Below are 13,419 nucleotides of genomic sequence, written 5' to 3' on the forward strand. Positions count from 1 at the left end.
ACTGTAAATTAGGATGTACTGTGTGATACTCATAATAGTTACTTTTAACTTTTGGAAGTGTGAAAAAGATTTCTGTCTTCTTTCTTGGAGTCATAGGAATGTATAGAAACTTTTAGACACATAGAAATATATATAAAAAGCCAGGGGAGAGGTTCATGCCTGTGGTCTCAGCTACTCTGGGAGTTGAGGTGAGAAATGACTAGAACCAAGAATTTGAGACCAGTTATAACCCAGCAAGGTCCCACCTCCAACAGAACAACAACAAAATAAAATTAAAAGGTTGCTACGGAATGGTGGGGTAGGAGGTCCTTCTGTTTATGTGTTGCTTTCATTGGTTGATGAATAAAGAAACTGCCTTGGCCTTTTGATAGGGCAGAACTTAGGTAGGCGGGGAAAACAGAAATGAATGCTGGGAGGAAGAAGGGCGGAGTCAGGAGAAGCCATGGATCCTCTGTCTGAGATGGACAGCTCCGGTTAGAATCTTTCCAAGTAAGCCACTGCCACGTGGCGATATACAGATAAATAGAAATGGGTTAAATCAAGATGTGAGAGTTAGCCAATAAGAGGCTAGACATAATGGGCCAAGCAATGATTTAATTAATACAATTTCTGTGTGGTTAATTCAGGGTTAAGCTGGCCGGGCAGCCCAGATGAACAAGTGGACCCTCTTCCTTGCAACAGAATGGAAACTTCTAGTTAATTCAGCTACCTTTACAGAGGTTCTGAGATGAAATGCAGAGGGTACCGGAGCAACATCATACATTACTTCAGGACTGAGGGATCTGCTTGCTACACACTTAGCCCAGAGCTGTGGAGTCCAGGGTGTCCCCAAATGGGTTTAAATCCCTGCTCGGGCACTGTCCGCTCAACTGTGTAGACAAACACCTTTCTGGGGCATCAATCATCTCATTAGGTTTTCAAAAAGCTATAGAATTTCCCCAAAGGCTAGGTCGCAATGGCTAAAATGCTGATAAATTATTCCAAGACCAAGAAACCACCTCACCTCTCTCTAACTCAAACGCCACCCTATTCTGAGGTAGCACCTATATAAAGCTTTACATTTAAGCATGTGATGCTGTTTATACCCAAAGCTTTCTAGCATTTATTTATTTTATAGTTTTCTAAGTTAGAAACTAGAATACTATGATTAAGTGATAAAACACATCAAGGTTCTTCTACTTACCCAAATCATTTGTAAATTCATTGGATTCTTCGCCAAAAATTTTTTTCCCCAAGCCTGGAAACTGAATGAGTCAAAGTTTGAAACACAAACCAACAACCCCCAGCCCCACAAATCAGTTCTAAAGAGAGTTCCATTAGTTAGATTTGAAACTCCAAACTTTCAAGGTAGGAGTCAGCCTGAGCGTGGAAAAAGAAGCCAGCTTCGTTCTGGGCTAATATTGGTTCTAATATTTTCCTATTCCTTTGCCAGTCTAGAAAATGTAATCCATGACTGAGATCAGGCTTCTTTATGTGCTGTGAGCCTTCTGCTGGAGTGCCACAGGGCTGGACGGCCACAGGACTGGATGGCCACAGGGCTGGACGGCCACAGGGCTGGGCGGCCACAGGGCTGGACAGCCACAAGGCTGGACGGCCACAGGGCTGACCGGTTACAGGGCTGACCGGTTACAGTGCTGGGATGCCACAGGCCTGGGGACATTTATTAACCCTGCTCCTAAACACCAGCCTGTGAAAACTCATGTTATTGGCTAATGTCCTTAAAATAATTTCATTAAAAAAATTTTTTTTATAATTTATTTTTGCATTTTAGGTATATGGGTACTTTTCATATATGTCTGCACACCAGAGGAGGGAATCAGATACATCATAAATGGTTGTGATCTGCCATACGGCTTCTTGAAATCCAACTCATGTCCTCTGAAGAACAGTCAGTGCTCTTAACCACTGAGCCATCTCTCCAGTCCCTACGAGAATTTCTAAAGGTAGAAAAAGACTAGAAGGTAATCTTAGGTTTTATTTTCATTTTCAGATAACATCTCTGCACCCATCGGTGTACCAAAGGAGGAAAAGAAAGAGAAAAAGAAAGAAACCCAGCACTGTAGGGACCTATGACGTAAGCATGGGTATAGCGTGAACTGGGATGAGTGAGACTTTCCTCAAATGTCCATGTCGGTGTTCACACGAACACATTTCACTCCTGGCCCTCGGAAGATACTTTTTCTCAAAATACGTGCTGACTCCCATATTCCTGCTATTTTCAGGGAAGGGACTGCCTCACACACTCGAACATTCCCAGATGCGCAAAACACGAGGCCCACACCACCTGCTCTTCTTTGTCTTTTGCAAAACAGAACCGGGCCTACAACCCGGCTGGCCATCTGCCAGTTCCCCTACACCTGTTTACAGAGCTGTTTAGAGGAATGCAGGCAGAAGGGGTCTGAAATAAAAAAATATTTAAAGCAGCTCAGGTGGAAAGTATTTGTTTCATAAATTCCAGCAGTTGTTCATGAATAATTGCCTGGACTTGCTCTAATGCTGGGGGAGGGGGTGTCACATATTAACCCATAAAAGTAATGTTGATACGTATCCAATCCGGTTGCTCAACCGGCCCTTGTGTATAACTGTCTCCATCAGTAACAACAACAACAACAAAAACTTCGTTCATTGAGCTTGCCAAAGCCAGGTAGAAAAGAGCATGAAGAAACAGTCTGTGGGGGATTTTCCGTAATTTAGGTACTGTCTTCTCACGCCCGTGGTCAAGATTTTACTTCATTCTAAAATGATCCTCAAATTTAAAAAAAAAATCATTAAAAATTTGAAAGTGTTTTTTTTTTTTTAAAAAATTCTATCATAAAGCTCCATTCTTTTAAATTAAAAAAAAAAAAAGAGGTGGGGAAGGGAATGATATGAAAGGCAACAGGAACCCTAGTGGCACACACTCAGAACCATTTCCTATGTTCAAGAGCTGTCCCGCTGTGCTGTGTAATTTCGGATCACTTATCCAAGCTCCCTGTGACACCCGGATCACAGTGGACTAATAGTTCTTTGTACAAAACTGTTGCCGCTGGGTTCACCAGCGACAATTCGCGAAGCCAGAGACACATTTACATGCGCCTGCTGGCATCACTGTTAGGGTACTAGGGACCTTAGCTTCTTCTGGTCACTTCCACACTGAGAACCACCGTCATTTTTATAGGAGGATCAAGGGAGATTCTTACCCAATCCCAAGCCCGTAACCAAGGCGAACGTTAGACAAATAGTGACGTGGATAAACTGGGACTAAGGAGTCAGAGCAAGTGAGACAGGTCGTGCAAACCCGCAAAGAGACGCCAGCAAACCCCAGCGGCAAGGAGAGTCTAACACTGGGCTTCGGAGGGACCTTAATTGTGTCCTGTCGCAGAGAACAGGAATTATTTATTAACAAGGAGCTCATCAATAAACCAAAGAGTCGACTCTATGAACTTGTTAGAATTCTGAGTCCCCTCCATTTGTTCGCCTTTCGATCCTTCATTGATTTCCCGCAAAGACCATTTTCGTAAGAGTGTACTGAAAATAAGGGAAGACCAGAAGATGTTCGTTTGGCTCGGGGATATCCTGAGGATCAGTAAAAGACCCGCTGTTTTACTCAGTGAGAAGCAGAGTGGCAGAGGCAAGCGGCTCACAGCCACCTTGGCCCTGACCTCTTACCTTATTCTCCAGGTTCCGCTTTACGACTTCCTGCACCAGCACGTCGGCCAGGGTCTTGAAGTCCGCCGCGAACTTCTTGTTCTTCTCCGCATCTTTCTTCTCTTGCACGAGCAGCTGGAAGAGGGCCTCCTGCTGCCGGCACGCCCGGGCGATGTTAGCAGCCTTCTCGGAGACACGGAGCAGCTCCCGGAGAATGTCTGACATTTCTAAAGGTTCCCCCGCCCTCCGGCTCCTCTGGCTCTCGGCTGGAAAAGCGCAAGAATGTGAAAGAGAAAGCGGTCAGAACCGACCAGGGTGCCTCTCCCACCAACGCCCCACTTGGCAGCAACCTGTCAGTCAGCAGGGTTGAGCTGCCAGTGGACACCACATTTTCAGTGGGCTGACTATTGAAACTTAGTTCTCAAATTTTGTAAAAAAAAAAAAAAACAATTACACTCTCAAAAACAAAACAAAAACCATTACCCAAAGAACTGAATTTTCAGGGAAAGAAAAAAAAAACCTTTGAATAAGAATCTATATTGCAAAGCCCTAGCAAGACGGAAGTACCAGGGCGTCAGAGGAAAGCCAGATTCTTCTAAGGACCCTAATCATAACACAGCCGCATCATGAAGATTAACACAGCACTCTCTGTGACAAGGACGAGGGTGACAGACAGTCACACTGCCACCTCCACTTGGTAAGCGGCAGAGCCCCCAGAGCTGCAAGCACTGTGCCCTGAGGCCACTCTTGGGTATGAAGCATCTCACGGGCAACTAGGGTAAAAAAAATGTTCCAGAGGCAAATGCCATTCTCCACCAAGTAGCAGCCTACACCACGACGTGAGGGGCAAATTGCACCTTGCCAGGACCAGAGAGCTCTGGATTCTCAGATTCATGTGGCATGCATAAATCTTTTTCTTTTTCTTCCTCTCCTCTCTTCTCCTCTCTTCTCCTCTCTTCTCCTCTCCTCTCCTCCCCTCCCCTCCCCTCCTCTTCCCTCCTCCCCTCCCTGCTCCCTCTCTGAAGCCTTGACTGCCCTGTAACTCTTCTCTGTAGCCCAGGCTAGACTTGAATTTAGAGCTTGCTCTGCCCCTGCTCCCAAGGGCTGGGATTAGAAGCGTGCACCGCCACACCCAGCGGCGGAAGTCTTTCTACTGGGCCTCCCTGGACAGGCTTCCAATTAGCAACGGGACTCTTGTTCAAAGTGTGAACCGTTCTGCTTCCCTTCAGAGAGAACAGCCAGCCGCGAGGATTATCTGCCCTGCGCTGCGGTTCCGGAATGAAGCATAGGGGGTTGAGTAACTTCTGAGAGGCGGGGCTCAGGATCCCTTGCACACAACACTAGGTTTCTTCATCGTCTCAACTGCTTCCTCTATTAAAAGAAGCTTGAGGCTGGGAACCCACTCAGCCGTGAGATGCTGAAGCAGGGGCGTGGCGAGCTGTTATAGCTATGTTGGCTAAATCTGTTTTCCTTATGGCCCACTGCCTGAGGAAATACTTCCTCAACAGAAAGGAAGGAAAAGTGGGTAGAACAAGGAGATATCCCCCTCCTTCTTTATCCCTGGCCGTCATCTCTGGAGGTCAGCAAAGGGACAGATGCTAACTCTGACACTGAGCCCGGAAACACACAGGTTCCCAAGGAGCCGCTGGCATAATTGTACCAGTTCCTCCTCCACCTATCTCATCAGTAGGTACTCTAAATCTTAGCTTAATCTGTGGTAAGAAAGTTAAGAATTAAAATATTTTCGTACAAGGTAGACTAAAATTATTTAAAGTAAGGAAGACTTTGGGACGACATTTTTTTTTCTGAGGCAGGTTTGGTTCTCACGCTGTCCAGGCTGCGTTACACTCGCTCTGTACCTGAGTGTTGATGCTCCAGCCTCCCCTTCCCATCTACGATGGCAGGTATGTACTAGTTTCTAGTCTACTTTCTATTGCTGGAATAATTGCCATGGCTAAACCAACTTGGAGAGGAAAGGGCGTATTTGGATTATACTTCTGGTCATAATCCATCCCTTGAGGACACTCAAGGCAGTAACTGAAGCAGGACCTATCGATGAGTGGTGTTTCATAACCTGTTCCCTGGCTTCTGCCCAGCTAAGTTTTTCATAAAGCCTAGGACAGCCCGCCTAATGACAGCACCACCCATGACAGGCTATGCCCTAGGTCAATTAGCAATGGAGAAAACGCCCCCACAGACATGGCCATAGTCCAGTCTGACGGAGGCAGCTCTTCAGCTGAGGTTCCCTCTTTCTAGACACACCAAATGGACAATAAAAACTAACCAGGGCCACCACATCTGGCCTAAAGATAATCTTTTTTTTTTTTTTTTGGTTTTTTTCGAGACAGGGTTTCTCTGTGGTTTTGGAGCCTGTCCTGGAACTAGCTCTTGTAGACCAGGCTGGCCTCAAACTCACAGAGATCCGCCTGCCTCTGCCTCCTGAATGCTGGGATTAAAGGCGCGCGCCACCACCGCCCGGCAAGATAATCTTGTGATATGAGTTTATGTACTCCGGGGAGGTTTCAAGGGTATATGGGTGAGTGTGTATACACGTGGGTGTGCATGAAGGTACAAATGGCTGGAGGGTCGTGAGCACATGGGTTTGCATGCGTGTGTAGATCCGGGCTTGCTATCTCGCGTCTTTCTTAAACACTTCCCCACGTCATATCTGAGACAGGGTATCTCATTTAACCTGAAATCCTACAGGTTGATGAGACTGACTGGCCAGCCAGCAAGCCCCAGGGATTTACCTGCTTCTGTTTCCAAGTGCTGAGATCAGGAGGCATGTGGTCATCTGTTTCATATGCGGGCTGAGGAGCAAACTCGTCTTGAAATTTAAGGAGTCTTGTCATTGTAATGAAGTTTTTTGTTTTAGATTTTTAAGTGTGTGTGTGGGGGGGTGTTGCATGTGTATGTGTCTGTGGTACATGTGTGTGCAGTTGCATGTATGCGTGCACACATGAGAAAAATCAAAGGTCAACTTTGGGTGTGTTCACTTGCTCTGTAACTTGCTCTTTGAGCAGGGTCTCCCACTGAATCGTGAGCTCTGTGGCCGTGTGTGTCTGGCTGACCCTGAGTTCCAGGAATTCACCTGTCCCTGCTGCTCACCCCAACCCCCCCAGCTAGGGTTATACAGGTGTGCACTGGCGTCACCATGCTCAGCTTTCTGGGTCCTGAGAATCAAAACGCAGGTCCTTGCGAGTATGTGACTTTCAGATATTTGAGACAGGTCATGCGAACCTGACCATGCTGACCTTCAACTGGATATGTAGTTCAGCCTAACCTTGAACTTCTGATCTCTTCTCGCCTCAGACTTCCAAGTAGCTGGGGTTACAAGCCCAGCTAATAAACGGCATTTAAAAAAAAAAAAACAACTAAAATTGAATCTATAAGAATTCTAGGGCTCCTTGGAATGGTTCAAGCAAAATGTGGTACTAACCAAACTTTCGAGATCTCTGGGATAACACAGTTAGAAGGCAAGCAACCACAACCTTGTAGAAGTCCTATATTCTGAGATTCAATCCTGCTAGAAGGTTCACTTCACTTTGATGTGGCCGAGTACATCAATAGAAGTAGCATTCATATAGCAACCCTACTTGAACTCAGAAATAGTTTATAGCATCTAATATAAAAAATACTTGCCACAAGTGATTTTATAAAACAGTACAAGCAGAGAGATGCATACATATTGTTACTATAACTCATGAGCCACCAGAGTATAAATCCAGGGACCACCACTATTATTAGCAAATATTCTGCATTACTCTAAGAGCAAGGAGTCAACAAAACAGCAGTAACTGGGTTCTTTCTTATTTAGAAGCAAGATGGGGGATGTAAAGCTCACTTTGAACTTGAGCAAGATAACGTATCAACTGTTTATCACATTCAGTGGCTTCAAAAATCAATGTTTTATCTGAAAAGAAAAGACTATACCGGTTCCACCGCTGGCTTAGCCTCTGCACCATTGCCTCTGGAAACCTGGAATTCCTCCATTCTACTCCTGGCTTATTCTAGTAGCAGCCCTTTTCCCTACCTGAGCAGATGTTTCTTAGCAGATACAGGAACTTGGCCAAAAGGAGAAAACTTTCAGCTCTGAACTTGTGGCCGGTGATGACCGGGGTACGGGCTCTAGAAACTCATAGCGCTGCATCTGGGTTTTCAGGTCCCGAGGCGTCCTACGTCAATCTCAGCCTCTTTTTCTTCTCACCCAACACACCGCTCGCTCGTCCCATTTTGTCAGGCTCCACATGGTCCTGGGTTCCTTGGCCGGGGTCAGTGGAGACTTTCCCCAGCCAGCCCAACCATCACAGTACGTCTCCAGCTCATTCCCTCTCTCTGGAGTCCGCGGTCGCAAACCAACCACCTCCTACAGCATGGGTACCGAGCTGTCTACGTTTCTGGCAGCTTGGCAAGTTTGTACTCCTTGTTTCTGGGAGACAGAGGCAGCTAAGCCCAGGATGTTGAGGCCATCTGGGACCACACAGAAAGCCCTTTGTCTCAACGAACAACTTTATATTTGGCTGGCGGACCTACTATACTTTCTGGTGGGAAATCTCATTTCTTCCCCCAAACTCAAATCGTCTGCCTTTATAAGCTCCACCCTTATCTCGCTCCACCCTTATCTCTGCCCATTTATCTTAGCTCATTCAGGCAGGTAAGAAAACAGCCGAGGGCATATCACCCTTAATTGGAACCCTTGACACAAGTCATTTCTGAAAAGAATAGGGGTAACACCAGCAAACAATCTCTCCAGATTTCTATGGGAATTATCTTTCAAATTACCTTAGAAAGCTAATTGAATTTATTACAACCATTAATTGCCTCACTGCTCTCTTTGGGGATGGTTGGCACCTGACGGTGAGAATCTTAATGAAGCCTTATAGGAAAGATGATTCATGCACAGGGCTAGACAGAGCTTGTTCTAAGTAGTGATTGTTTTTATTTGTAGGTCTGTGTGTGTGTGTGTGTGTGTGTGTGTGTGTGTGTGTGTGTGTGCGCGCGCGCACGCGCGCGGTGCTCCTTGAACTCAGTTTGGTCATATGTCACTATTTAATTGACAGCCGTTTTCCCTCCACTCTCAGAAAAACCCTTTTCTCGTAAGCAAGTGAGCAAAGCCTGTGCTCACACGCATTGTAAGGTGCGCCCTAGGTACTTGTTCACTGTCCAGCAATGTCCCTCTTAACCAAATGCATGATGCTGGCGATGGGGCTAGACAGGGGCCTCGATCGTGACGGGTACCCAGTTCTCCTTGTATTCATTTGCTCTTTAAGACTGGACAGCCTCCCGGTCAGAGACTGGCAACTCGTCCGTGTGTCCTCACCTGGCCTCTCTGTGGTGGCCATGTAACTCAGGCCTGTCTCCCTCTTCTTAAGGCTGGATTAAGACACACCCATGTTTTTGGCTGTGTTTTTACTTTTTTGGCTCTTTTGGAGGGCCTGCCAACCAGCTCTGAAATAAATCACATGGAGGCTTATTCTTACTTATGAATGCCTGACCTGAGCTTGGCTTGTCTCTAGCCAAGTTTTTCTTAAATTATCTTGTCTCTCTTTTGCCTCTGGGCTTTTACCTTTCTACATTTCTGTATTTCTTTCTTCTTATTCCATGGCTTGCTGTGGTGTGGTGATATTTCATTTGAATTTTAATAAATAAAGCTTGCCTGAAGGTCAGAATACAAAACAGCCACCTAGTCGGCCATCCAGGCCAGGTAGCGAGTGCACACATCTTTAATCCCAGAAGCCACACTAGTTAGCCATAGAGGCCCGGGTGCTGGTGGTGCACACCTTTAATCCCAGCACTAGAGAGGAATATAAGGTGTGAAGAGACAGGAACTCACTCTTTCAGTCTGGAGATTTCATCGAGGTCAGAGCTCTCTAGTGGCTTGGCTGCTTTGCTTTTCTGATCTTCAGGTCGAACCCCAATATCTGTATCTGGGTTTTTATTATTCATGCTGCACTGGGTGGCTAGGTGGTTGACCCCTGAAGTCGCCCTTCTTCTCTCACTCCCAGATCTTCTCTTGCTTCCTCCTCCTTTCAGATTTATCCTCTCTGCCTGCCAACCCTGCCTCTCCTTTTGCCTGCCTCGCTATTGGCCGTTCAGCTCTTTATTAGACCAATCAGGTGTTTTAGACAGGCGCAGCAACACAGCTTCGCAGAGTTAAACAAATGCAACGTGTCTTTTCTTTCATTTCTGCATTTAGGACACGACAGGGAAATGGTTGTGTGTGTTCAGCCCATACACATTTTGTCAACTATTTCCCACTCATGTTTGGTTGAACCCAGGCAGGAGGGTGGGTCAATGTACGGGACGTCACAGTCATGGTCTGAGGTACGGGGGTCAAGGCTTCAATGCCGTCATGCCGGAGGAATGCAATCCTTACCTCCTCTCCAGAGAGAGGCCAACACAACCCCCCCCTTTGTCCTCTGTCCTGTGGCCAAATAGTAAAAGTGGGATAGGCTGTCCTTCTTGTGTGGTCAAGAAATTTACTTCTGTGAGACGGATTTTCCAGGTAGCTGATACTCTAGCAGCCAGCCTGGTGGGGACACGGTGAGCGTGGAAGCAGCTTCTTGGCAGCCTTGGTTTGTAATGAGCCACCAAGCCACTTTTCAGCAAAACAGACTTCGTTCCTCATCATCTCAGACTAAACCATGCAAATATAATATACACACGTCTATCTATCTATCATCTATCTATCTATCATCTATCTATCTGTCTGTCTGTCTGTCTATCTATCTATCTATCATCTATCTATCTATCTTTCTATCTTTCTTTCTATCTCTCTATCTTTCTATCTATCTATCTTTCTTTCTATCTTTCTATCTATCTATCTATCTATCATCTATCTATCTATCTGTCTGTCTGTCTATCTATCTATCTATCTATCTATCATCTATCTATCTATCTTTCTATCTTTCTTTCTATCTCTCTATCTTTCTATCTATCTTTCTTTCTATCTATCATCTATCTATCTTTCTATCTATCTTTCTATCTATCTATCATCTATCTATCTATCTATCTATCTATCTATCTATCTATGTATCATCCATCTATATGTCTATATATATATTATAATCCTATCTATCTATACATACATATAAAGACAGACAGACATAAAACTGTGTCGTGATATCAGAGACCAGAGTCACTGGCTTTGGAGAGATTTTCAAATCTAATTGGAAAAATACTAAAAAAAATTGAAGTAGGACAATGAAAAAATAACACAGCAAACCAACAAAAAAAAAATCACGCAGGGGATGGGAGGGGGAGGCAATGGCTCATTCTTTGAAGTGCTTACCACACCAATGAAAAGACCTGCATTTTGATTCTCAGGACTCAGAAAGCTGAGCATGGTGACGGCGCACACCTGTAACCCTAGCTTGGGGGTTGGGGTGGGCAGCAGGGACAGGCAAATTCCTGGAACTCAAGGTCAGCCAGACACACACTGCAACAGAGCTTAAGATTCAGTGAGAGACCCTGCTCCAAGAGTGAGGTAGGGAGCAACCAAATACACCCAAAGTTAACCTTTGGTTTTCTCAGGTGTGCGCACATACATCCACCTGCACACAGACGTAACACACACACACACACATACACACACACACATGCAACACTCCCCTGAAAAACCCAAAACAAAAAAAACCTCATTACAACAGGACTCATTAAATTTCTACCTATTCTCTTGTCTATGCTGGAGGGCAAGCCAGATCTAGCAGTAGACAGGCCTCTGATCCCAGCAGTCAGGAGGAAGGAAGAGAATGGGGAGGGGACAGTGTTGGGGAGGGGACAGTGTTGGGGAGGGGACAGTGTTCAAGGTGAGTTCAAGGCCTGGGCTGTGTAAAACCCTGCCTGAAAAGAAAACCCAAACAGAAGTCTAAAATCAGCTCTGGGGCTAGGGCTATAGCTCAGATGGAGCGCCCTTGCCTAGCACGCACGCGTGAGCTCTGAGTTTGACTCCCAGGATGAAAAGAAAAACAATACATTCCGAATGGTTTACAGGTATTTTAAGAGGCAATGAGCAGTATAATATGAAAGGCACAGACCTTGCAATCAAACTGACCTAGATTCTACCCGTAGTTCAGCTGAACGACTCAGGAAACCTGCTCAGCCTCTCTGATCCTCTCCTTATCTGCAACTGGGGGCTAAAGCTTACCTTTCCTTGATGTCTGAAGTTCAAACGAGGTGTCCCGAAAGGCTCCAGCACCGAGTGTGCACACAGGAGCTAATAAACAGCAGCTCTGACTACGGAATAGGACCTCAAAGACACCCCAGTCATCCGTCCTTCTCTGAGAAAGTCTGAGGCCAGCAAGTTATGTGGGTCACTGAAACCTTTGCTGAAAATTTAGCAGTTCATTAAATCCCAAAGCCTGGGAACTATTTGTAACGCCGTGAACAACCCAGAAAAAGTCCCTTTATGTAGGCCAGATCTGATTGCTTCAGTTTCTGGGCGTATGGGTGGAAACTCTGGCTCCTGGAAGCTGTGCCATGACTCTGGCCTCACGTCGGACCGGCTGAAGGTGGCTTTTCTACGAAGGGGGTGTTTTGTCAGGAGACTCGGGCTTCTAAGGCCCAGGCCCGTTTTTCTGAGATGTGCAGCTGCCCTCCTGGTCACCTGACCCAGAGGAATCTGAGCAGGCAGCTTTACCAGAGACTTGGGATCCTGCCTTTACATTTACTGGAAGCTAAAATGTCTTCCTGGTTGAACTTCCTGCCATCTAGCCATCCAAGATGTTTCAGGAGCCAGCATTACGGAATGGGATTGCCTGCACTAGGACCTGGGTGACCATTGTCCCTATGTTACAGGCCCTAAGTCTTACCTTTCGGTCACTGAGTTCTGACTTCTTGCCCACTGTCTCTGTGCTCTGGGAACATGACACATTTCAGTGAGCGAGCTGTTCGTCCTGGCTCACCTGCTTCCCTCTGGGTTTCTACCACTCTTTTTCAAGGGCAATAAACTTGAGTAAGTACCTCATAAAAGATATGCAAACTCCTGACCACAAGTGGTCAATAAACAGGTGAGAAAGTTTACCTTGCAGGTAGTTAGGAAAATACAACTTCCAATCTCAACAGGCTATCACTACGAGCCCAGGGGAATCGCTTCCATAAAAAAGACCGTCATGCCTGCATCCGGATGAAGACACAGAGCAATCATCTCTTACATAGTGGAGGCCTGGACGAAGCTGGTGCCACTGCCTGAAAAGCCACTGTGTGGTTGGTAGAAATGTTCACTTTTTGCAACCGAAACGGTGATCTGTGGCCGGGCAATTTCCCTTGTTCACGTATCCCAGATGATGTATTGCCCACAGGCATCAAAATACGTCTTCAAGAGTGTGTGCATACATCATCCTTCCAGTGAGCTAACGCTGGCAGGAATGCAAGTAACCATCCATAGTAAAATGAAGTCATCAACTCTAGCACATTTGCACAACAGTGGAGATGAATAATTGCAAGAGGACACAATGCAGAAAAAGCTCACGAAAACATTCTGTCATCAAAGAAGGCAGTAAATTGTATATGGATTTAATCCATTCCAACATCCAAGTATGTGCCTGCATGTGTGTGAGTGTGTGTGTGTGTGCATGCATGCATGTGTGCACATGTGTGCCAGTTTTGGTGTGTGCCTGTGTGTGCGCGCGCGTGCATGCAGGCGAGTGTGCAGGTGTGTGCGTGCGCGTGCGTGTGCGTGTATGCGTATGTGGGTATTTAACACATGGATGGAAAGAAAAAAGCCTCCAGCAGAGCCATTTCTGGATCCTTCAGCTCCGGTTCCTGGGCTGAGGGAGAACAGGAGAGAGCTAT

At 46.0% G+C, this 13,419-nt stretch overlaps 1 protein-coding gene across 5 annotated transcripts in view; it reads right to left on the reverse strand.

The window, feature by feature from the left end:
* Inpp1 (inositol polyphosphate-1-phosphatase) overlaps window positions 1–13,419 on the reverse strand; it is a 33,365-nt gene that overhangs the window by 8,864 nt on the left and 11,082 nt on the right. For 3 of the 5 annotated variants that reach the window (XM_026788856.1, XM_005366374.3, XM_026788857.1), the window contains exons 2-3: window positions 3,649–3,893; window positions 1,184–1,244 (exon numbers count right to left, since the gene is read on the reverse strand). In XM_026788856.1, the coding sequence (XP_026644657.1) occupies window positions 1,184–1,244; window positions 3,649–3,852 (265 nt within the window). In that variant the 5' untranslated portion in view covers window positions 3,853–3,893. Of the gene's footprint in view, window positions 1–1,183; window positions 1,245–3,648; window positions 3,894–4,194; window positions 4,540–11,773; window positions 11,976–13,419 lie in introns of those variants that run through there. The other 2 variants (XM_026788858.1, XM_026788859.1) reach the window with 2 other exon arrangements.

This window comes from Microtus ochrogaster, unplaced genomic scaffold (assembly GCF_000317375.1).
Source record: "Microtus ochrogaster isolate Prairie Vole_2 unplaced genomic scaffold, MicOch1.0 UNK8, whole genome shotgun sequence".
Lineage (NCBI taxonomy): Eukaryota > Metazoa > Chordata > Mammalia > Rodentia > Cricetidae > Microtus > Microtus ochrogaster.